Raw genomic sequence first — 22,454 nt, forward strand, 5'->3', positions numbered from 1 at the left:
TTGGAATCGCATTGGCAATCCTCCGAGATCAAAAGGGCGCCGGATGCACAGGTGAAAAGAACAGTCGCTATCGATGAACGCGCAAACACAACGGAAACACAACGCAAACAAGACTCGACCGGCAAGATATCCTTCAAAAAGCACTATTACCGAGAACGCGAAACTCAATAGTACAGCACAGGGTATGAATGATGATAGGGTAATCAACCTAGCGGAATGGGGAACAAAAAATAAAAACAAAAACCTCGAGGGCTTCTCAGGTATAAGAAAACAATCGCACACAATGACAATGCAATCCTACCCAAAAGCAAAACAGTAAGTGCAAGAGAAAACGACAGTGTATCGAAGCGCCCCTTATTTCCATGCTGACAAGTGTATCGAATCGACAAAAGCAAGGTGGGAAAAGAAGAAAAGGGGGAGAGAAAAAGCGAGGAAAGAAGAGAAGAGAAGAAAAGAAAAAAAAAAAAAAAAAAAAAAAAAAAAAAAAAAACAGTCAAGCCAAAGCAAGCGACAGAAAAGCCCAGGGACCCATGATCCTTACTCCCAAGAGGAAGGGGAGCAGCCCTTCCCAATGCTGATTGATCTAACTCGTGAATGAAAAACCTCCCCAAAACACAAAAATGCGCCACGTACCCTAACAGTCATCAAGCGTGTCGGACATAAGTTCCACAGAAAGAAAGAAAAGGTGAACTCCTGTGTCATTTTACCGACCCATCATGTAGTCGGGGTAATAACCTGATGCACCGCCGGAACTGGCACCATTGGACGGTGGAGGAGGGGGAGACATGGGGTTCATGGCATGCGTCCGAATACCCAAGCCTGTATTTGCATGGAAGGAGGCATTGTTAGCCATCGGATGCATGGCGCCATTACGCACTGGCATTGATGGAATGAAACTTGGTGGTCCGAGTCCAGGAGGCGGTCCGCTCACCGTAGAGAACATGTGGTTATGCATTCCGCCCAGACTGCTGCCAGCGGACACCGGAACCTGCGATGCCATGCCGTTCGATGTATTATTAGAGCCAGGCTGACCCGACCGAACCCCCAGGGGATTTTTCGAAAAACTCAGGCGAATCCCGGTTTTGATGCTGTTGGAAAGCTTGTACCCGTACAGCTCGTTGAGTGCCTTGCCCGCCGTACCCACATCGTCAAACTCGACGAAACACATGGGCCCATTTTGCTTATTGCGGAAGCAGAGACGCTTGTAGCCGCGTTGTTTGGAGAAGAGAGCCTTCAGCTCCTCTTCCGACGCGTCCGGGGGCAGATTGCCAACGTACAGGGTATTGCAGGGTGGGTTCATATCATTCGGGTTGGCGGCGGGAAGACTATGGCGAGCCTGGTGCGCGTGCGGGTAAGGGTGCGCATGAGCGTTGCCCAGGCTGTTGGTCATAGACTGCTGAGAGAAGGCGCCCGGAGCGTTGGACATTCCCACGTGAACGGATGCGCCGGAGGCGTAGTTTGGCAACGGCGGCGAGGACATGTTCGTCGCAAGAGACAAGTTGGCAAACTGGTTGGTAGGGAACTGGGGGTTGGTTGACCGGCGAGGGAGCGAGCCCGAGTGTCCATTTTCTGCATACCCCACCGGATCTTTGAGTATTTCGCCCGTGTCTTCATCAACGTCCTGGTCAATCATCGACTTGCCACTGATACGCGGGAGGTCATGGACGCCATTTCCGATCGGCGATTGGGGCGAGAAGATATTGGGGATTCGGGAGCCTGCGTCAGAGGAAGGGGGTAGGGAGTCATTGGTCGACGACGGGTTAGTCGCGGTCAGTTTCTCCATACTCTGGAAAGTGCCGTTGAAACGCGACCGCACCGGATGGCCATTCGACGCGACGTTTCCGAGCAGGGACGAAGTTCCGGTATGATCGATGGTGCTGCGCCTAGGAGCCAAAGACGGGCCAATAGGGCCGTTGTACATCTCCACGATCATGTTGGCGTCGTTGTTGGAATTTGGCTTGCCGTGCAGGAGAGTCCGTGCCTCTTCGGCGCCTGCGACCGTGCGGAAGCGCGCGATCGCGGAGAGATATCTAGCGTCATTGGAAGGGCCGACGGACTCGAACTCGACGTCGATGAGGTCTTTGGAAAAGAGAAACATGCTGCGCAAGCCTTCGCGACTCGTGTTATTCGGAAGGTTTCGCAATAGGATCGCGATGCTGCCACCGTTGCCAGGTCGGACGAAGCCGCCGAGGCTCTGCGGCGACCGGTCGGAATCGCTCAGGCGCATGGTGGCGGGCGGGACGCTGTCAAGAGGAGACGGGCCGACAGGCGAAAACGAATAGGGGAACGAGGAAGTGAGAGACGTTGGCGCTTGCGACGCGGAGGGATTGTACACGTCGGTCGACATCGCATTCTGGGCCGTCGAGGGCACCTGAGAGGATGGGAGCGACTGATGCGGAGGCGACGCGCCCGACGACACGGAGGGTGTGCGCTGGGTGGTACTGTGGGAGCCTGGACTCGTACGGGTCGACTGATTCGAACTGCCACTCATGCCTTGCGGACCGGTGATCCTAGATGTCGAATGGACCGATGATCCGACCACGAGAGGAGGGAGGTGTGAAGGTTTAGGTTGCTCGCGAGGCAAGGGGAGGGAGAGAGAGAGAAGAGAAGCGACGGGAGGCGAAGACGTGACAGGGGGTCAGGACGGGTGCGTGGAGATTTGAGAATGGGGAAGATGCGGAAGCGATGGGATGATGGAACAAAAAGAAGACCAGATTCAGATCGAAGCCGATGAATGCTGCGCGAGGATGCCGGTAGACGACCGAATCATTCCCCGAGGAAAGAAAGCGAAACGATGTGGATGGACGATGAGGCAAATGCGACTTATGGACCGAGGGACCGAGCGCGGATATAGAAATAATGAGTACGAATCGCAAGACCAAACTCGAGGGATAACGATAATCAAGAGCGAAGACTCGCAAGGATGGAATTTCTGATGACAGAAAGAGAATGCGAATTAAAAATGACGATAAAAGATGTGCGAGACGGGGATGCAGAAGGAGGGGGGTTGTGGAGGAAGTCGGAGGGGGGCGAGGAAGAAAGGGAAAGGAAGATTATCAGGAGGGAAGAAGAGAAGGAGTTCGGGGGGAGGATAGAGTTAGTCTGGGAAAAGGACGAGAGGGAGGGGAGCTAAACGGGGTGGTGATGCTGGTGGTCGACCGGCGCGGGCGGCGGTGCGTGGCGGTACTGCCGGCGCCGTGGCTGTAGACGCTCCCGGAAATGGCCCGTATTGCCGTATGCGGTATGTTTGGCAAATGCGACAGAATGCCCGGGTCTCCGATGGTTTATTTCTACGCAGTACTTTAGTTGAACAGCTGGAGATCTGGCAACAGAGTCGCGCAGGAAGAGCGATCGAGACGAGTCCTATCACGACGGGGCTGCAGCACTGGAGGCCTTAAGACTCGTCACGGCCGGCGCGGTTGGACCACGGATCGAGTCTGCTCCCGTTCCAGGGACTTCGTAGTCACCTGCAGCCGTCGACTCTATTACCTCCCGTACACACGACAAGCGCAGTCTGGAGTCTGGGAGTCTGGACTAATCTTGCTTTCGTCCAACGAGAAGTCGCGGTCCAGGCCTGCCACTCCAGGGCCGGCGGAAGTACTAACCAGCTGCTAGGGAAAACGCGCGACCCGAAACCCCCGATTGACACGACGCGCCATTATTATTCTTAGGTATTATTCCTGTCATTTATGCTTTCTCGCACCGGGGGGTTCCAGAGTCCCGGCAGGAGGGCCTCCCCCCTGATCTCGCTGCCTGCGCGCGAAAGAAACCCTGGAAATCGTCGGTCCTTTTGCAATGAGTCACAGTCGGCGGAAGGCTGTCGCCTTTGCTGCCTTCTGACTAATGGATTCCACGGTATCACAACCTCGTGCGTTGCTCTTACCGAGTGCAGCGATCTAGGCAGACCCGAACGACGAATGCGATCAGGGCAGTGCGTGCGCGGGGCCGCCGGAGGGTCGTGGAGACAGCGGCGCCTCCATACGGGACGGTATCGTTCCGGATGATCGATCATCGCTCGCGCCTTTCTCCACCGCGGCCTTGATAACGTCGTCCTTCAGATGGATGCTCTGCAGCTTCCATTATTATTATTATTGATGTTCCCTGCTCGGGTGAAAGCGTAGATAGGGACTAGCTGCATGAATGACATCGTGTTCGGCATCATCCCTGCGCCTTTTAATTATTCTCGCCCTCCCCCCCTGTCCTCCGTAGGCTAACTAGTCAAGTGTGGATGACGAATTACCTACCTCCCTGACGAAACCCTCACAAAGAGAATAGAACCTCTTCTTTGTTTTCTTTTGATGCCAGTATCTAACCTCAGCATGCCGGACAGACGAGGGGAAATCCCCTAACAGAACATCCCCTGCCATTCTTTCTAATTTTTCGGCCTCATCGTGACCCAAACAGGAGAACGGAAACCACATACAACAAACCACCGTAGGTTAATAATAGGCCAGGCAATGACGATCGTCTCTCTTGACCCTTTACCGAAGTCAAACGGCCCGGACATTCATGACCGTGGATAGCAAAGCAGAATCTGGTTCGAAGAGGATCAGACATCTTGACCCGGATTTTGCTGGCTCAGGTTCCCTTCGCTCGGTCCAGACCAATGAATCGACGGGTAAGTGGATGAATAGGAGACATCCGATGCATTGCCCTTCATCTTCATTCTCGTTCGGTCCAGAGGAATCCCACTATCTTGAACTCCAGAAACACACCAGACAATCCCGTCAAAGCCAAAGTTCCCCCCAGGTGAAAACCACGACCCCATACTCCGGACTCCGATCCTCACGAAGGCCGGGATGGTCTTCCTGCTAAAACCACATCGCCTGGGGGGCGCCAATGAGAAGGCGACGAACGGCACCGAGGCGGGGGCTGGCAGGATTCCATGGAAAAGCCCAAACTCTGCTGCGGATCTTCCCTGCTCGACGCTCCCCCCCTTCGTCTTTCGTTCTTTCTTTCTTTCTCTCTCTGCCTGGATGGTGGGAGGTGCATTACTGGTTCGTTGGTCGCACCCCTACCTAGTCCTCGTAAGAGTTTGGAATGGTTCGTTGTCTGGTTCGCTGTGATCTGGTCTATTCTGTCCGCTGTGACTGGCTCTTGCGTCGCCAGAAGGATGGATCAGCGTTCAGGGATTTCTTTTTCTTTTCCTTTTTCTTTTGCATTTTCTTTTTTTGGCCTGGAGGGCGGTCGCGATGATTGGACTGGATGCTCGTTTTTTGATTTGGTGGTTTTCTTAAAGTTAGGAGAATCGAGTCGTAGTGCTTATTTGGCTTCATCTGACTGCTTATGACCTCTTGATAGCATGTGCCATTCCGGCAGATTCGTACTTTCTGGTTCATGACAAGAGCAGTATGACTGGGTGGGAATTCGGTTCTTCTCGACTCAAAAGTAAACAAACAGCCATAGTGACATACCTGGCTAACGCTTTTCCTATACTTCCCGACCCAGTTTAGTAAACAAACTCTTTCCTCTATCTCCCCCCTCCAAACGCAGCCTAGACTAGGACGTCTAAGACAGACAATCAATCAAGGGACCCAGGAATGCCCATGACGCGTCTCGTTAGTCAGACCCGGAGAGGCCCATTGTGCCAGCGATATCTATATATGCTGTGAAACCTACATGTCTCAGGCACAATGACCGACGGACCAGACCAGACCAGACTTGACCGGCATGGCATTTCGAAGACATAACGCCGGGGATTGCAAAGACAACCGGCCATTTGGCTGTTTCAGCCCTGTTCGGAATGACCTGCAGGTCGAGGGACGTACCGTCTTGGGCGGGCTGAGAGCAAGGGGTAACATCTCACGCCTGCTGTCGGCTTGGGGGTCAAAAGTACGTAAGCCAAGCTCTGGCCAGACATGGTGAGAGGCGAAGAGGGAGTAAGGCAGGGGGAGGGCAGTCATTTGACGTGTCCTTGTCGGAGAACGCCGGAGATGTTTTCCCCGGGCTATGGGGGCATACGCTGACATGCCAGAGCACGAGAGGCCAACACATGACGTCTCCTTGCTTGAACTTAAGATATGACTCAAAATAAGTCTCTCGGAGATAATATCCTCGAGGTTAATTGATAACAGATCCCCATGGAAGGAGAAATGCGAAGCCATGTTATGTTACATGGGAAATCAAGGAAAAACAGTCGACCCGCATAATGTACAAACATACAGACTTAAAACCAGAAACGCCAAGGGAAATGCCAAAGACACGGGGGTTGCACAAGCCAGGTTTTCTTTCTCACGTTATCCATCTCGAGTTCTGTCTAGGCTCTCTTGTTCGTGCACTCCCGAGATAGAAGCCGAGCCTTCTCGTTGAACAACCAAACATCCCGACTCCACTGTCGCATGCTTGAGATGCCTGAAAGCAGCCTAATGTACACCCAAGAACAGATGAGCTTGTCCTAACCTAGTTCTTCTGCTCGTGGGGCTTGCGCTGCGCGATACCGGCCTATTCGAAGCATGGTCGTTAGCCCATTGAATCCCTCCAATCGGGGCATATAGTCGTCCACATACCAGGTCCAGTAACCGCCATACGGAGTCGGTAGGCTGCGCACCAACACCAACCCAATATTTGGCGCGGGATCGGTCAAGTGAGATGTCCTTGAATGCTCGGGCCCGTTGGCCGTTCTCGGTCTCGTTCGTGGCTCGTTGCGGGACAGGGTTGTAGGTTCCAATGACCTCCAAAGGTTTCGAGTCTCGGGCAGTGCTATACAAGGCAAAAATTAGTCTTCGTTCATTTCTTTAGGATCTTCCACGCTGTCCCCAATTCCAACGTAGAGCGCCGACCAAAAAAAAATTAATGCCGGGGAGAAAAACCTACCGGGCCTGCGACACCACGATGTTGTAAAAGGTCTGGTGCCTGTTACCGAAACGGGCGAGACGAATGCGAACGACCATCTTGACAGCGTGTGCTCGGAATTGACTGACAGGAAGCAACGGCGCGAAACGAGCAATGGGATATCGGACGCTGGGATCTGCCGCCAGACAGACTCCGCGGAAGTTCCAACGGACCGGAGAAGGGATTGTTCCGGAGCGCCCCTTTCTGGCTTAGCGCAAGGCGGTGGACACGAGATGTCCGTGATAAGACTATGATGCAATCCCCGTCCGTCGGGGTTATTTAGTTGCCATTCTTCACGCTTGGAAGTTCCTCTCTGGCGTTTGACATTCAACCCTGAGCTTCCCCACTTTTCATTGTATGCTCCGCTCTGTATTTGCTAGACGGCCTTGCTTTCCCGTCGCATTTCGCAACTACACTCGAACCGCAAAGATGTCGTTGAAGGTACTAACTACAACAATTCCCCACTTTCAGCATGAGACATACGAACTCGATGATGACCCATGTTCCATGCTAAACTGTGTCGCAGGCTATTTCCTCCAAGGATGCCGCGTCCCTCGACAAGGACCTCATGGAAATCGGCGGATGGTCACTGGATCAATTGATGGAATTGGCTGGTCTGTCCGTCTCACAAGCGGGTGAGTCGACCTCTGCTGGAATCATCACACCAGCTCCCATAGCTCACGCCTTCATACCACGATCTAGTCTACCGCATGCATCCGCCAACGTCCGGGAAGAATATCCTTGTTGTCTGCGGACCAGGAAATAACGGTGAGCCAGCTCTTCATCGACTATTCGCCCTCGGTCAAGAACCATACTCACCCATGCACAGGCGGCGATGGCCTCGTTGCAGCTCGCCATCTCGCCCAGTACGGCTACACTCCATCCATCTACTATCCCAAACAGGGAAAGAATGAATTATACCAGGTATGTCACCATCACCCAGCACGGAAAACCCACAGCCAGAACCCAAGACTCAACTCAACCCAACTCACCTTGCACAGCGTCTCAAAACGCAACTCACCAACCTCTCGGTCCCCTTCGTCGACGACCTCCCCGTGGCCATCAAATCCGCCGACTTCCTCGTCGACGCCATCTTCGGGTTCTCGTTCGGCGGACCCCTCCGCGAGCCCTTCCCCACCGTGATCTCGCAGATCGAGTCGTCCACGATCCCCGTGCTGAGCGTCGACGCGCCCAGCTCGTGGGACGTCGAGAGCGGGCCGCCAAAGCAGGGCCCCGGGTCGAAGTTCATGCCCGAGGCGCTGATCAGTCTGACGGCGCCGAAGCCGTGCGTGAAGTATTACCACGGGCGACACTTTCTGGGCGGCAGGTTCTTGACCAAGAGTATTACGGACAAGTATGATCTGGATCTACCGGTGTATCCGGGCATTGACCAGATCGTGGAGGTGGGGGTTAGTGGGGAGGGGAGGCTTTAAGCGGTAAGGGTATCATTGTGTACAGGTTTACTTTAGCGTTGAAAATATGAATTCATGAGACTCGATTAAAAGGGCAGTATGCCGTTGCGGTATTCTTATTATTAACGGGAAGAGCAGATCTGAAATTCCCGGGAATAGGTTCACAATGTCCATTCATGACGGTATAGTGCATAGCTATCGTTAAATGTGTATGGTGCTGTAGTCGAACGCTGAAACTTTGAAGAAGCCACTCGCCGAATTTACGACAATGATTCCTTAATCTCGCCGATAATACCCTTGACTCTGGGTTCTTTCCCGATCCCAGAGCCTGACACCGTTCCCAGAAGCTGACCAACGTCGTAAACCTCCTTCGCGGCACTCTTGATTTCCTCGCCGAGCGCCTTGACCAGCGTGCCGAGTGCAACAAGACTGCGGTATGCTGCTTCCGAGTCCTTCTCTCCTGAGACCATCTGAGTGAGTTCTGCGAGAAGAACCAACCCCTTTTGGGACGACTCGGGAGCCGATTCTCTTCCGTCGGATGTCAGGTAGACTGCGAAGTTGATGTATAGTGTCGCGACTGCGATGGTGAGGTTACGGTTGGCGCCCCCACCGTTCGTCAAGGCCGACTTCGCGGCAGCTATAATCTGATCGAATCTACTCACAGCCAATTGACGACCAGTGTCGGTTTCGAAAAGGTTGGCCAGCATCCGGATAGTCAGCATGGCGTTGTTTGCATTCAATGGGGCATCGAATACGCCGCTAGCCTGCAGACTGGTGAACAGATCCTGGCCATTGTAATTGATGGTGGCGGTCGCAGGAGTGGCGGCCGCTAGCAGACGGAGGAGATCCAAGCCTGGGAGTCTGTTTGCGACGGGCCAGGCAGTTGCGATTTTGAGTAACAAGGGAATCCCGGCTCCAACGGCGGGTGACTGCTTCAGCTTTTCCGGAGATTCCAATTCGCCACATAACGCAACAATCGTCTCCACCTCCGAGGGGCTGAGGGAGACATCTTTCGATCCTGATGATACGAGCTGATCGTTGATCTCACCCAACTTCTTGGCGATGACTTTGAGGTTGGCGGATTTGATAGATAGATATGACTGTTGTGGAAGTACTTTGGGACGCGACTCGGGAATGGATGGCGGCTGTGCAGCAGAGGCATCACCGGGCCGGTAGCGATTCTCCGAGCCCCAAGGATCAGCGCCTGCAGGCGTGGGCTCAGACGATTGCCCAAGGGTTGCACCCTGTGTATTTTGTACGATGAATTGAGCGACTTGATCAAGGTAGGTCATTGGAAGTTCGTTGTCCTGGATAAACTTTGTGGCAGCATCGTATGGGTTCTGTGACACATTAAACGGCAGCTTGAGAGGCGGCTTCCCATCCTCGACGTCAACATCGAAAACATAGTCGTAGTCTTGCCCGAGGTATTCTGTTTTCTTTCCACTGCTGGCAGCAGAATCGACAACTGTACCCACAGCTATCCACTCCTGCGATGCTGCTGACCATGTGTGGGCTGTGATGCTGCCGTTATCTTCACGAATCATTTGTACCTGGCCATCCTTGGTACCGGACTTCTGCTTGAGAAAATCAGGCCCTGGGAGCTGCTCCTTGTTGATCTTGCCGATTTGCTGTTCCGGAATGGCCGACTCCTTGACCGTCTGTTCAAACTGCTGCACAACCTCGGGGATGGCAACTCGCTCCTCACTCCGGGTGAAGACTCGAGTGATACGGTCGCTAGCACCTGTGACAATGTCTCCGGTCTCCTTGCAAGCAGCAACGGCCCAAACCGAGATTGCCGGATGAGTGATGGTTTGCACGCATTGTGTACCGTTCCAGACCCTAACAGTTCGGTCTTCACCGGCACTGACTAATTCACCCGAAGGCAAAACATCCAAAGAATAGATGAAGCTTTCATGACCATGGAGCTCTGCAACCTGCTGACCCTGTAGGGTGAAAAGCCGGATAATCCCGTCGTTACCCGCCGAAGCAAATTGTGCGCCCGTGGGGTGGGAAGGAGGAAGTTTGCAAAGGGCCCGGACAACATCGCGGGAACCTTGGATGCTTTTCAGTAGATTCCCCGAGGTGTTGAATATCCGTATGACTTTGTCCGCGCAGCCTATCCGAGAATTAATAACCAACCTTTATTTTAAGGCAGCAACGATGGCACCTACCGGTGATGACTGTATCCTTGTCATAGGCCAACACTGCCCAAACGCTACCTTGGTGATCCTCCAAAACAACATCGGTTTCCCACTTCCCGACCCTCCATAGTCGAGCTGTTGAGTCCCAACTACCGCTGACCACCCAACCTCCTTCAGACGAGACATCTAGGGCACAGACGTTGGACGCATGGCCCAGAAGCATCGCATCCGCATTATCATCCGAAGCTTTCCCGGGTTGTCTGGCTTCTATGATCGTATCTTGACCAGCGGAGAGTACGAGTCCTTCGGGGTATTCGAGGGTTGGGGGCAAGTATGCGAGGGTGTTGATGAAGGCCGAGCCGTGGGAGGTGATGGTGTAGTCGTAAGTCGGGGGCGGGGTAGAGACTAGCTTCCAGAGTCGGACCGTCGCGTCTCGAGAGGCGGAAAAGACGGCATTGTGATAGGGAAAGGCCACAGCGCGAACCTAGACATCATGGGTAGGGTTAGCAAGCGTCAAGAAGCCAGATGGTGGCTGTTCTGATGGCCATTGTTAGCTGACTGGGGCATCTTACATCATCGCCGTGACCCTCCAGAGAAGCGGAGATCTTGAAGTCAGGCATACATAAATATTTACAAAGCAGAGCCCAGAGGGAGAAAGAAGTGAGGGGATGAAGGGGGACGGTATTCCAGGGGGAGTAGGAGACGATAAACGAGGGTATAGGAACAGAGAAGCAGGAACCTTGGGAGAGCTGGTGTGCTGGTCTCTTGGTTTAGTTCCATTGCGGTCACAACAATGGGCGGAGATCCATCACGTGGGCGGTGGAGAAGAAGTTGCTAGAAGTTGTTGATGTAAGCCGCCCCTTTCTCTGCCGTTCGCTCCGCTCTTTCTCAGGAACTATGCATGCACGCTTGCCACGGTTGCTGGTGAACACGATCAATTAAATGGCATTATTGGCACTCTGTACATTGGAAGAATGACACTGAATACACAATTACTAGTATGTACAGGCTAGTCGTCCGGAGTCTACCATTCCACCCCCTTTAGCTTCAACGGAAGATGAAGCATCCGATGCCCTGTCTCCGTAGGCTCGGGAAGATGTCCTGCTCGGATATTGATCTGAAGGGACTGGTGCAGCAACTTGGGTTCTGCCAGCTTCGTATCACGTTCCTTCCGAAGGGCCACGAACTCATCCTCGGTGATACCGGCCTTGAGGTGCTTGTTCTCGGCTTTGTGGTCCTCAACACTCATCCATGACATGGGAGATTTGCGCTCCTCTGGGGGATAATCATGACCAGTCCAGATCTTTACGCGGTCCGGTAAGCCGAGAAGCTTGTGTCCCGATTGAAAGAGACTATTTGCACTCCCACCGGGGAAATCACAGCGTGCGGTGCCAATATCTGCGTGGAAAAGCGAATCGCCACAGAACACATTATCTAAACTATCGTTAGCTTGGACTTTGCCAACCAAGGCCAGTGGTGCTCGAAACTAACCTCCAATCTTATAGCCTAGATGGTCTGGCGTATGACCCGGGAGATGGATTGCCATGGCTTCCAACTTTCCAATGTTGAACACCTCGTTATCGTCAAAAAGCTTGTTGAAAATTCCCTTGTATTCCTGCTCCGGAACGCCATACCGCTGGCTGAACAATTTCTGCACCTGCTCGATGCGCTTTCCGATGCCGATGGGTGGCGAGTGGCCTTGCTGCTGAGCCAAACGGCTCTGGAGATACGATGCCGCAGTTAGATGATCCGCATGAACGTGCGTTTCGAGGATTCTTTCGACATTGTATCCCTTCTCCTGAACCAAGGCGAGCAATGAGTCCGCTGCGGTAGTGGTCACAGAATTGGTGGCTGCATCGTAGTCTAAGACCGGGTCGATAATGACTGCCGCCAGCGTCGATGGATCGACAACCACGTACTGCCATGTGCCCGTTCTACTTTCGAATATGTCGTGTATCGTCGGCTCCCCAGATGTACTAGCCTGTGTAGTGTATGGAGCCCGATGTTCGATCTGATTTTGGAAGAGACTGGGTCGTAAAGGCTGGGTGTAGCGTGTAGGTCGGTATGAATGTGGCCCTCTGGACGAACCCAATTGGATACCTTTGGGTTGCGATTTATTTGTTGAAATAGTTTTGGTGCCGTATGCAACTTGGTTGTTTGATCGTTGGCTCGAAAGACATAGTGGTCGGCTGAAGTCACCGAGCATTGAAGCTCGGGTGGCTATCTGACCAGCCTTTCTCTGCCAGATGTTGCCGATGTGAGGTCGGGCACTTATCATGGTTAACAATTGAAATTGGCCGTATAGTGTCTAAAGTGAAATGAGAAGATGATCGGATTTATATTCCTTTGGATGAGTCAACCATGATCAACCTTTTCATAGACGTTGTGTGGGTCGGCGACCTGTCAATCGGCGATTAAACTCGCCATGACCTCACCTTGCCACCGTTCGACTTCTTCGGATCAAATTCGATACTACTGACTATGAATTAGTACATGAAGACGTTTATGGTATTCTGCCAGAGTTCTCTGATGCGAGGAGTACTAAGGACAGTTTTTATTTATTTATTCAATTTTCTAGCCATCTTTCATTTTCATTTTCTTGGGCGTGAAATATTTTGCATAACCTTCTCGGGTCTTAAACGGATCATTCGGCCGACTGACCCGGCGATTCGGGGACCAGATGAAGACCGAAGATATTGAGGTTTTCGAAAATAGCACGATAGTCCAATTTACTATCCATGGGACTGGAAATCAACCACAAGAATGAGACTCAGGTCTATCCGCCCAAAGCCCACTGGAATAGCCCATCTCTAACCAGGCCCTCCATATCCTCCGGTTTCAACATAAGTCTTACATCCCATGAAGCAGGTTCACCATGGCCACCGACATTCTTGTTAGCCGGCAAGATAATACAAGCACCCTCCATCATACCGGGTGGAGACTCGAAATGATCGATCTTTCCAATCCCGGGGCCAAAATCTAGATCGTATACAGGCAAGTGTCGCCAACTAGTCACCAACAACCCTGAGAGTCCGCTCATAGCGCTGTACGAGCCACTTTGATTATTCAGATAAGATATATAGCCCCGAGTATACCTGTCGTCTGTGGAGTTAATCATTGCTCTGACTTGGAAGGCGATGTTGGCAATGTGGAATAGTTCATATTCACCGACTAGAGCAGGAAGCTCGGCCAGTAAATTCGTGTCCATATGTTGGTCAAGACTGAGACCATCGCGTTGAAGAGAGTACGGAAACCTGCGAACTGTGATTACATTCCCGATATAGTGATTTGGCAGAGGAGGTTGAAGATGTGAGCGCAGGTTGATGGCCATGCATAAGCCGGCGGAGTCGGACCACTCACGACCATTTTCGAAACAGACTCGCTCGATACAAAACAAAATCATCGATATCAGAACATCGTTAGAGGAAAGAAATGTGGGCCAGTGGGTGCTTGGGTGGACGGATTTGTTTCGTGATCCCTGGTACTCGTGCTGCAGGATCGGTAAGAGACTGTTGCATATATCTCGAAGGTGAACAACTTTTTCTGGGGGGAAGACAAATGGAAGGCCTTTGAGATCTGGGTCTGAAAGCACCGTTTCGGATTCGCTCGCTGTGGAGGCATCGTCCGCGGTATCATTTCTAGCCAGTGGTCCATAGGCCCAGTCTTGATGCGAATGAAGTGAATGTGCAATGCAGGACAGCTGTTCGCGTAGCCTTGATTCGGATTGACAACTTGAGGGAAGAATTTGTGCATCTTCCGCAGAAGAATCACGACAGCCTTGAGCCAGCATTTCTAAGATAATCGCGGGTCCTGTCGCATCGGCGACTTGGTGATTGAAACTCATACTCAGCAAAACCCCGTCAGCCAGTATGTTAGCCTGAAAGCGCACAACAGGGCCCGGCTCTCCCGGGCTCGTGATAAATGCCAATGGGCAATATGACTGATCGAGATTGGCAACCTCATGCTGAACATGGAGATGTTCATCTTTGCGAGATTGATCGGATGGTAATGTCTTGTCAGGGTAATGTCTGATTGAGAGCATTGAAATTCCTTCGATGGAAGAACTGGGAAATTGGACCTTCATACGTCCAGCCCTCCCTTTTTCGTCGACACATGACACAACTTCTCCATATAAAAATGGAAGACGTAACAGCATAATATCTATTCCTCTTCGAAGGCGCGAGACATAGTGCTGGTGCTCTGATAATCGGAAACATAGGAAAAGAGTCGGGCAGACGGGTGGTAAAGTGTGATCCAAAGGACTAAGCAGGAAGGGTTCGAAGCTACCTGGCTGATACATACTGCATAGGGATTTCAAAACGAAGACTCTTATATCTCAATTTCTGTTTGGAATCAAGCAGCGGACGATTCGGAAAAGGAAGGGAGTTGCTTGTAGAGCCGCTGGCCGCAATATTTTTAGCTACCTGATGTCATGGCGTGTGCTAAATATGTACACCCACCTGTAGCATTCACATGAAATGCATTACTTGGATGAGAGGACAGGAAAATCCTGATGGGTTAAATTGGGGAAAGAAGCTCGGCAGGACCGGAGAACTGACTTTATACTTCCTCCAACCATAGATTTCACGGCTTCCTTTAAAGTCTGCTCGATAAGCTTAAAAGAAGTATTTCATGACGTACACCATGGAATGTTGGGTTTATGTTCCACCGTCAACGGTAGCAATAGTAATATTCGGGGATTTCACCAGACGGCTGCCTTCTTATTTCTTCCCCCACTCCCTGCGACCAAGTTTGCGACAGGTAATCGCTATTAGAGACAGTTTCTATAGGACCGGGGCATGAGCCTATGTTTGAAGATAGAAGGATAAATCTTCCTATGTTCCTGTTTCACCCCATGTGAATAGGCAGAGCCTTTGTGTCACGATGGGTGTTCTTTGATCATAGTATCACATCAACCGGGAATATTCCTAGATCCAGGGCTCTAAAGTTGAGAATTGGAGCAGGAAAAAAAAACCCTAACTCATTGGCTATTAATCCTCTTGTCAAGTCCTTTTTTTCTTGTCTTCTATATTCGTTTTGTTGCTTTGACTCTAGCAGTATTAGCACACACTATTTCTACCCCCAATATAGGAAGGAGCCCACACTTTGCAGTTTCTATGCGCTTGGTTACTTTCTTCTCCAGGACACTCGTCCAATATATGCACATATATATAACTCATATGGCGCGCTGTATCGCAACTGTCTTTCAAACAAAGTCAAGCCCCAGATTCACCAGTCGCCTCTTGGGCTTAAGAGCTTAAGGGGGTACCTTTTCTTTTGATAACTGCAATCATTCCCCCATACTTTAAGATGGTATCCTTCGAAGACTATCGCGCTTCAATGCTCAGGACGCTTAAAGGCCAGACTATCAGAGTGCCAGACCTGGTTGCTCTGATATACCCCGACTGGCAAGTAGAACGACATGAGTTTGAGCCCCAGATTCGCCTGGATCTTTGCGATAGCTTTGTTGCACGGTTTGTCTATACTATCTACTAATCTATCCTGACTTTTCTTGTTGATAACTAAAGGCTGGTCTCGCTTGCACTAGGTGGTACCCAGAAAACGATAGACGCCAAAAATTGGTCAAGAGTGGATTTGAGACGATTGCCGGATACTTCTGTACCGGTTGTCAATCTGAGAGATTTCTGACACTGGCGCAATTCATGTACTGGGTAATTTAAACCCTCTGAGATGGTGTTTGAGCTCTGGCTAATTTGCGTATCAGTTATTCATATGGGATGACGGTAAAGTCTCGTGTTTACCCTAGAAGCTCGATTATCACTGACAATAACCTGATAATTTGAAACAGAAATTGATTGTGGTGATCTCACCAAAGATGAAGCCGGCACACAGAATTACCACAGGGACACAATTATATTTTTGAAAAGCTGCCTGGAGCCTGGTGGCCTCGACTGCTCTCAAGAATGTGCTACACTAGGAAAACACAACTCGAAATCCTTCAAAAAAATTGGAGATAGAATGAAGGATGGTCAATCCAAACGTAAGCCTCAAAATTATCCACAATAAAGATGGGACTAAAATTATAAAATATAGAAGCACTCAATCGGTTTGCAGTTTCAGTTTACGAATATGTTGACTCGGTTTGCGATGCCCAAAAAGTGCGCATAACCTGTCTTCCTACATGGGAAGAATATCTTGCCAACAGGCTACTAACCATTGGGGCTCATCCTTACCTCATGGCTATGGAGTAAGAATTGACTGAAATGTTCTGGATGTTAAGTTACTGATTGAGCCCAACAGATATGCCTATGGGGTTGTTGTCCCAGAATTGGTTTATGAGAGAAAAGAGATCAAATTGATGCTCAAGGAGACGTCAATTTCAATCATAATGTGGGCTCTAGGCACTCTATTCAACTGGAACTCGATAAAAGCTAAATGGTACTCTTGTACCGCACAGGGTCAATGATATTGCTTCCTTGAAAAAGGAAATTGTAAGTGTCACGTTATGCCTAGACCCTAAAGCTACAAATTCTTACCCGGGTTTGTCTATAGACCGAAGATCAAATTGACAGTGCAATTCCATTGAAGATGCATCATCGAGGCTACACATACGCACAGGATGCACTAGTGGAGGTAATCGAAGATTTGTCAAAATCCAGACAGCGCTTCAATATAGCAGAGTATCTGTTCCTTGAAAGCAAAGAGTACCAGAATATGAGCCACACAGGCCAAGATGCTGTGAAGGTACTCATTCAAGGATGTAAGAATATGATGCTAGGGAATATGAAATGGTCGTGAGTGCTTGTTTTGATATTGATATTGATTCCAAGCATGATAAAGCTAATAAAGCTCTAACATAGGTTCTCGAATACGCGATATACGCCCGATGAGAGGTTGGAAGGCTGGGCTGTCACCTTCCACTTGTGAAATTGATTTCAAATTGATACGGATGAATTGCTGTCACTGGATTAGAGCTCACATGAAACCTCAAAGCACAATTTAGGCGGGGGCTTCTCCACTGTAAGGACAACAAAACGATGATATCAATGAATATAATTTGGATGTAACTGTAATGTTGTCATGCAGACCACGTCATACAGGTAAGGACATGATTACACCCAAGCCAACTGATATTTGGACTTGTGGGTGATTATCTCAATAGATCCCTTTTAATAACAGGAGATAAAAGAGACTGGTCTCAATGGAGCAACACATAACTGAATTGATATTAGCAAAACGTGTAGTGTCCACATAGGAAGAAAGGCGTACAAAGCGTGGATCACACCCGGCAGCCATGCAAGACATAGTAGACACAGGTTGATTAAAAGATCAGCACCACATCCACGGTGCATAAATACGGCCACGGGGGGTATGAAGATCGCGAGAATGATTTCGCAGCAGCCCCTAGTTGTAAACTCGTTAGCATTCTCGAGCACAAGACAGTTACAGGTAGGGGCAGGGCACGTACACGCCGTCCGAAGGCATTTTCAACGATGTACAGTTATACGGAATATGACTGCTAATTATGGGGTAAATTATCTGGAAATAGGATGTGAACTGAGAAACAACTGAGCAAAAGATCCTCCGGTTCTGCATCCAGCATTTAGGGCTGGATTCGTATTCGTATCGACGCCCCACTTCTCCCACGATGTGGAGCGCCAGGCAACTCCTGCTCCAGGAGTCACCCAATCCCCCTCCCATCTCCACTCCTTCATCCCCTTCATGGTTTCCTTGTTCCTGTACTAGTTTCGCCTGGAAAAACTGATGCCTGCCATGGATCGGAAAGCCGGCTCTTCCTCGGCCAAAAAGTTCCACTGTTCCCAATGCTCGAGATCATACACGAAGTTGGAGCATCTACTAGTAGGCTGCATCCCCACAATCCGCGACGATTGACCATCTGGTGCTGACTTGAGCCTGCAGAGGCATCAAAGAACTCGTGGGTAGCTTCTCTCGGACTAGAGGAATAGCATTAACCAAGCGAGTTCAGATTCGAATTCCAAACCCTTTCAATGCAATCAATGTGGTCGGAGCTTCGGGCGCAAGGATGTCCTGGGAAGACATGAGAGGCTTCATGCCTCGCAGCCACAACAAGCCAATTCAAGCCCAGAGACAACACGTCCGGTGACAAGTCATGAAACTCTCTCAGAAATGCCTGGGTCCTCTAGCCTAGAGGCACCTGGCTTATTGGATATACCATCATTTGAACAGCCGGATTTGTCGATCAACCATGATATGATGGAATGCGACAACCTGCTAGAATGGCTCATGCCAGACTTTCTAGGCTCATCTGACATTCCACTGCCTTCCATAGACTATTTTCATCATCTGAACCCACGAGCCCCACCCGAATCGGGTTTTCCAACAACTGATGACCTCCAAGGGCATTCTCCACACGAACCTGGCAAGACTGCTGTGCAACAAAGCTACCGATTGATAGATGATCTAACAAAAAGATTTCATACGGAGTTACATCAATCCGGCATTACCACGGAATTTCTGGACTTCTGTTTGACAGAGTTCTTTGGCAGAATATCACCTTGTTTCCCGGTTATCCACGAACCTACCTTTACCCCGAAAGAGACGCTCCCTCCTCTCTTACTCAACATGGTTGCTCTTGGCTCCTTGTTCGTATGTCACCCTGGGTCCTTAGAAAAGGGTGAGACGCTCTGGCGACTTGGTCATATTGCAGTCGCAACCTCGTGGCAAACTCTGATCGGCCTGAGAGGCCCACGCGATAGCTGTGACGGTGTTCAGTTGGTACTCACGGCCCTCCTAGGCCAGACCTACGCACTGCTATCTAGAAATGAAGACATACGTACCACAGCGCTTGTATGGCACGGCTTGGGCTTTTACTGGGCCCGGGTATCTGGCATGTATGCAGTGGAAGACTTGCAGCAGGATGAGATACCATGTGCTGAATCCTGTGAGCCCGAGAAAAATGCGGCTTGGAGGAGATGGGCTGCCATTGAAGTTCAGCGTCGCAGTATATTAGGCCATTATATTATCGATGGATTGATTTCACAGACTTCCGGCTCGCCGGCGAGCGCGCGACATTTAATCAACTCCCTCGTTGCATCTTGTTCGGATGGCGCATTTTCGGCCAAAACTGCCGATGACTGGATTGTGGAGATGAAGAAGTCAACCTCTAGCCGCAAGCCTTTCAACGAAATATTTGTTTCGATTTTCTCTTCTGATTATAGCGCTAACCCGCTTTCGTTGCCAAGATTTTCAATCTCAGTTGTCTTGGAAGGGATACAGTCACTCATTGCAGATCTCCGAGAGACAAGTGGTCCTGTGGTTGGGTCTATATCCAAGCAGCAGATCATCAAAGCCCTTATTAATCTTTATGAGAATAATCTTTCGGGTCAGAAATCTGCAGATGACATCGCGCTACTCCTTCGATGGCACACCATTTGTCTGGAGTTATCCACTCCCTCTGTTCTTCTATATAGGGAATTATGTCAGGCCTACGGTATTCCAGAATCGCTAACAGACCAGGCCACGAAAGCGAATCATGGAAACGAACCACTTCATCTCAGCCAATGGGCTAGTAGTACCAATGCTACAAGGGGAATTCTGCATGCCATAGCCATTTCTAAGCTACTCCACCATATTTCTCTGAAGCAGGCTCATGCGCCGCATATTCCAGCTTCCATCTTTGCCTCTGGCATGACCATTGGTGGCTACTGTCTGGCAAATGGCAAAGTGGCCATCCTTCCAAGGGACTTAGTATGGCGAGATGTGTGGCATGCAGTCTTGAGCGGAAATGTGTCTTTGCCTCCAGAATCAACCGAGAGTTCAAACCTCCAGCAAACTCTCGGAAAGAGTTCACACCCAGTTCATCTACCTCAAGAGCTAAATTCCCTTCTAATCGGATTACGGACGATTGCATCACGATGGAGCATATCGTCTCATCTAGATCGAGTGATACAGCATTTATCCGAGCTTGCGAGGAATTCACCGAGTGTATGAGCTCTGCCCGCAACCACCTTACCAAGCCATCACCCAATGTTCCGCATAAAATGGTCCTCCATGCGACCAAATTCTCTTTAGGTAGAAATATCAACTAGAGAAGCCTACCCGTTCTCTTTCGCAACCAAGGTCCCGCGAAATAAAGCGGCAGCGCCAAAGCAATCACGACCCACTGGATAGCCGCGAATTCGTAAAACATCTTGTCGATTCCCTCGCTCGTCATCCAAGCTACCGATCCCTTCGACAACCCAAAGGCCACAACATTCTTACTGGCGTTTACCAGAACCAATGCCTCGCCACTTGTGTACGGATACGAATCCACCACATAGGAGAGCATCACAGAGGGCACGAGTGTCAGGCCTGCAGCTGCCATGGCTTGACCGACAGCATGTGCCACATAATGCATATGCCTGGACATGGTGTATCCGAAGACAATGAGGCCAATGGGGCTGATTATGAAGGGAACGATAAGGGCGGGGATACGGTGTTCGGGTTTATGGATGCCGTTGTTGCAATTGCGCATCCATTGCGAGAGGCGATCGGTCAATGGGCCAGCGATGGGAAAGACGATCAGAATGCCGATGAAGCTGCTGAGGGTAAAGAGGCCTAAAGCAGAAGACGAAAAGAGATACGGAGGCGGGGAAAGCAGCGAGGGGCAGAGTGAGGATATGGACACGACCCTGGGCGTTTCGTCAGACATGGTCAAATCTCAAATTCATGATCATGCACAACTTACGCTCCCAGGATGACCCCATACATCGCCGACGCCAGCAAGACTCCAGGAACCAACAGCATCGGTGCCGGCAGACAGAACTGATAGACGAAAAGCTTCAAGGGGCCCTTTCGACGTGCTTCTTTGGATAGACCAACTGTGAAAAGACTTCTCCAGTAGGTGGCATAGTCAAAGGAAGGACGGTCGGCTGGTATGCTTGCGGTCTCGATATGGGCATGGACATCTTTCTCGGGCTCTGTTGACTGTTCCCGCTCGTCGCGCTCGTATAGAGTCTCGGGTAGCAGGAAAAACGTCGTGACAATGTTGACTGCGGCGATGATCAAACAGAGGATGAAGAACCAGCGCCATCCTCGAGAAGCCACGAGGTATCCCGCGATCATAGGCCCAATTTGGGATCCACCGGAGAGGAACAGAGCATAGGTGGCCATGGCACTGGCATAATCTCGCTCGTAAAACATGTCTACGATTGAGCATAATTAATTGGGAGTTATTCACATCAGGAGAGGACATACCAGCAAGAATACTTGGTCCGATTGACTCGATCGATCCCAACCCTAAAGGACCCAGTTATTAGCCAGTCTAGCTCCAGGGTCCCAGACGAAAACAAAAGCTAGGGGCAGATAATCTTACCAAAACTCGCAAAAACCCTTGCGCCCATCAAACTATCATAATCCTTTGCCACGGCAGTCCAAATAATCCCGCCCAGAAACATGGCCATGGAGACCAGCACCACCGGACGTTTACCAATGCATAAGGCCAGCGGCATCCAGAACAAATTGGACAACCCCATGGCCAGAACCGACCAACTGATGAGGTCGGCGAGCTTCTGGTAAGGGACGTGAAGGCCCGAACCGAGGGATTCAAATCCAGTCGCAATGCCGGACTAAACACGTTAATCACTTCCTCCGATTTTCATAGCTCAAGACTCACCGAGTACATATTGCCCATGAAGACAAACACGTTAACAGTCAAAAGCGCAGCATAGCGCACCCGACGAGGGAAAAGCTATTCCAATCAGCTTTCTATCTCTTTCTTCACCTTCGCTCCAAAGTGCACATACGCGGGGATCCATCGTCTCGTTCATAATGACTGACTCTCAGAAGTATCGACACTGAACAAGACACCTCAGGGGTGAGGATGAGAGGCGATATAACACTGCTCCTCCCCCCCCCCCCCCCCCCCCGGGACCAACTATACTCTACCCCGGGTTATGGAGCATCTTCGCCACGGAATGATCATCGGAGCGGGGAAAACGCCACAGGGTCAAAGGAATGAGGGTATTCCATTTGTATCCCGGGATGTGGACCGGATATGCCGAACGGTTCGGGACCACATATGGTTGCCCAGCCTAGTATATTATTGTCTATCAGCAGGAGCAGAGACTGTTTGCTATTGGTAGTTGGA

At 50.6% G+C, this 22,454-nt stretch overlaps 10 protein-coding genes across 10 annotated transcripts; 3 read left to right on the forward strand and 7 right to left on the reverse strand.

The window, feature by feature from the left end:
• Positions 1-455: 455 nt before the first annotated feature.
• P170DRAFT_431562 (RNA-binding protein) lies at positions 456-1,981 on the reverse strand. Its single transcript, XM_024848066.1, has one exon. The coding sequence runs from the start codon at positions 1,931-1,933 to the stop codon at positions 704-706; it is 1,230 nt and encodes a 409-aa protein (XP_024709050.1). The 5' UTR covers positions 1,934-1,981; the 3' UTR covers positions 456-703.
• A 4,418-nt stretch (positions 1,982-6,399) lies between these two features.
• Positions 6,400-6,890, reverse strand: P170DRAFT_469237 (mitochondrial 37S ribosomal protein bS16m; the record flags this gene model as incomplete). The annotated part of the gene is made up of 3 exons (XM_024852608.1): positions 6,400-6,441; positions 6,507-6,699; positions 6,814-6,890. 3 exons carry the CDS (start codon positions 6,888-6,890, stop codon positions 6,400-6,402), a joined length of 312 nt encoding a protein of 103 aa, XP_024709051.1.
• Positions 6,891-7,260: 370 nt separating this feature from the next.
• P170DRAFT_420564 (NADHX epimerase) lies at positions 7,261-8,264 on the forward strand (the record flags this gene model as incomplete). The annotated part of the gene is made up of 5 exons (XM_024847300.1): positions 7,261-7,272; positions 7,358-7,466; positions 7,534-7,599; positions 7,661-7,755; positions 7,833-8,264. 5 exons carry the CDS (start codon positions 7,261-7,263, stop codon positions 8,262-8,264), a joined length of 714 nt encoding a protein of 237 aa, XP_024709052.1.
• A 76-nt stretch (positions 8,265-8,340) lies between these two features.
• Positions 8,341-11,136, reverse strand: P170DRAFT_431567 (WD repeat PLAP family protein). Its single transcript, XM_024848067.1, has 3 exons — positions 10,957-11,136; positions 10,415-10,868; positions 8,341-10,359 (listed from the first exon to the last, which is right to left on the reverse strand). Exons 1-3 carry the CDS (start codon positions 11,002-11,004, stop codon positions 8,504-8,506), a joined length of 2,358 nt encoding a protein of 785 aa, XP_024709053.1. The 5' UTR covers positions 11,005-11,136; the 3' UTR covers positions 8,341-8,503.
• A 272-nt stretch (positions 11,137-11,408) lies between these two features.
• Positions 11,409-12,590, reverse strand: P170DRAFT_344355 (MBL fold metallo-hydrolase; the record flags this gene model as incomplete). Its single annotated transcript, XM_024843453.1, has 2 exons — positions 11,409-11,818; positions 11,876-12,590. 2 exons carry the CDS (start codon positions 12,588-12,590, stop codon positions 11,409-11,411), a joined length of 1,125 nt encoding a protein of 374 aa, XP_024709054.1.
• Positions 12,591-13,160: 570 nt separating this feature from the next.
• On the reverse strand, positions 13,161-14,684 carry fgaAT (fumigaclavine B O-acetyltransferase easN; the record flags this gene model as incomplete). The annotated part of the gene is made up of 1 exon (XM_024851911.1): positions 13,161-14,684. One exon carries the CDS (start codon positions 14,682-14,684, stop codon positions 13,161-13,163), a length of 1,524 nt encoding a protein of 507 aa, XP_024709055.1.
• A 1,010-nt stretch (positions 14,685-15,694) lies between these two features.
• P170DRAFT_420567 (terpene synthase family protein) lies at positions 15,695-17,272 on the forward strand (the record flags this gene model as incomplete). Its single annotated transcript, XM_024847301.1, has 9 exons — positions 15,695-15,858; positions 15,933-16,056; positions 16,110-16,128; positions 16,194-16,385; positions 16,439-16,592; positions 16,646-16,783; positions 16,831-16,836; positions 16,918-17,139; positions 17,206-17,272. 9 exons carry the CDS (start codon positions 15,695-15,697, stop codon positions 17,270-17,272), a joined length of 1,086 nt encoding a protein of 361 aa, XP_024709056.1.
• Positions 17,273-17,543: 271 nt separating this feature from the next.
• P170DRAFT_469243 (YqaE/Pmp3 family membrane protein) lies at positions 17,544-17,830 on the reverse strand (the record flags this gene model as incomplete). Its single annotated transcript, XM_024852609.1, has 3 exons — positions 17,544-17,562; positions 17,615-17,749; positions 17,814-17,830. The coding sequence occupies 3 exons, from the start codon at positions 17,828-17,830 to the stop codon at positions 17,544-17,546; spliced, it is 171 nt and encodes a 56-aa protein (XP_024709057.1).
• A 269-nt stretch (positions 17,831-18,099) lies between these two features.
• Positions 18,100-20,317, forward strand: P170DRAFT_396402 (uncharacterized protein; the record flags this gene model as incomplete). Its single annotated transcript, XM_024846116.1, has 3 exons — positions 18,100-18,205; positions 18,266-18,281; positions 18,333-20,317. The coding sequence occupies exons 1-3, from the start codon at positions 18,110-18,112 to the stop codon at positions 20,315-20,317; spliced, it is 2,097 nt and encodes a 698-aa protein (XP_024709058.1). The 5' UTR covers positions 18,100-18,109.
• A 94-nt stretch (positions 20,318-20,411) lies between these two features.
• On the reverse strand, positions 20,412-22,134 carry P170DRAFT_451766 (putative MFS transporter; the record flags this gene model as incomplete). The annotated part of the gene is made up of 6 exons (XM_024851217.1): positions 20,412-20,997; positions 21,054-21,510; positions 21,563-21,604; positions 21,681-21,933; positions 21,981-22,055; positions 22,111-22,134. The coding sequence occupies 6 exons, from the start codon at positions 22,132-22,134 to the stop codon at positions 20,412-20,414; spliced, it is 1,437 nt and encodes a 478-aa protein (XP_024709059.1).
• Positions 22,135-22,454: the final 320 nt, after the last annotated feature.

The sequence above is a fragment of the Aspergillus steynii genome, assembly GCF_002849105.1.
Source record: "Aspergillus steynii IBT 23096 chromosome Unknown P170scaffold_1, whole genome shotgun sequence".
NCBI lineage: Eukaryota > Fungi > Ascomycota > Eurotiomycetes > Eurotiales > Aspergillaceae > Aspergillus > Aspergillus steynii.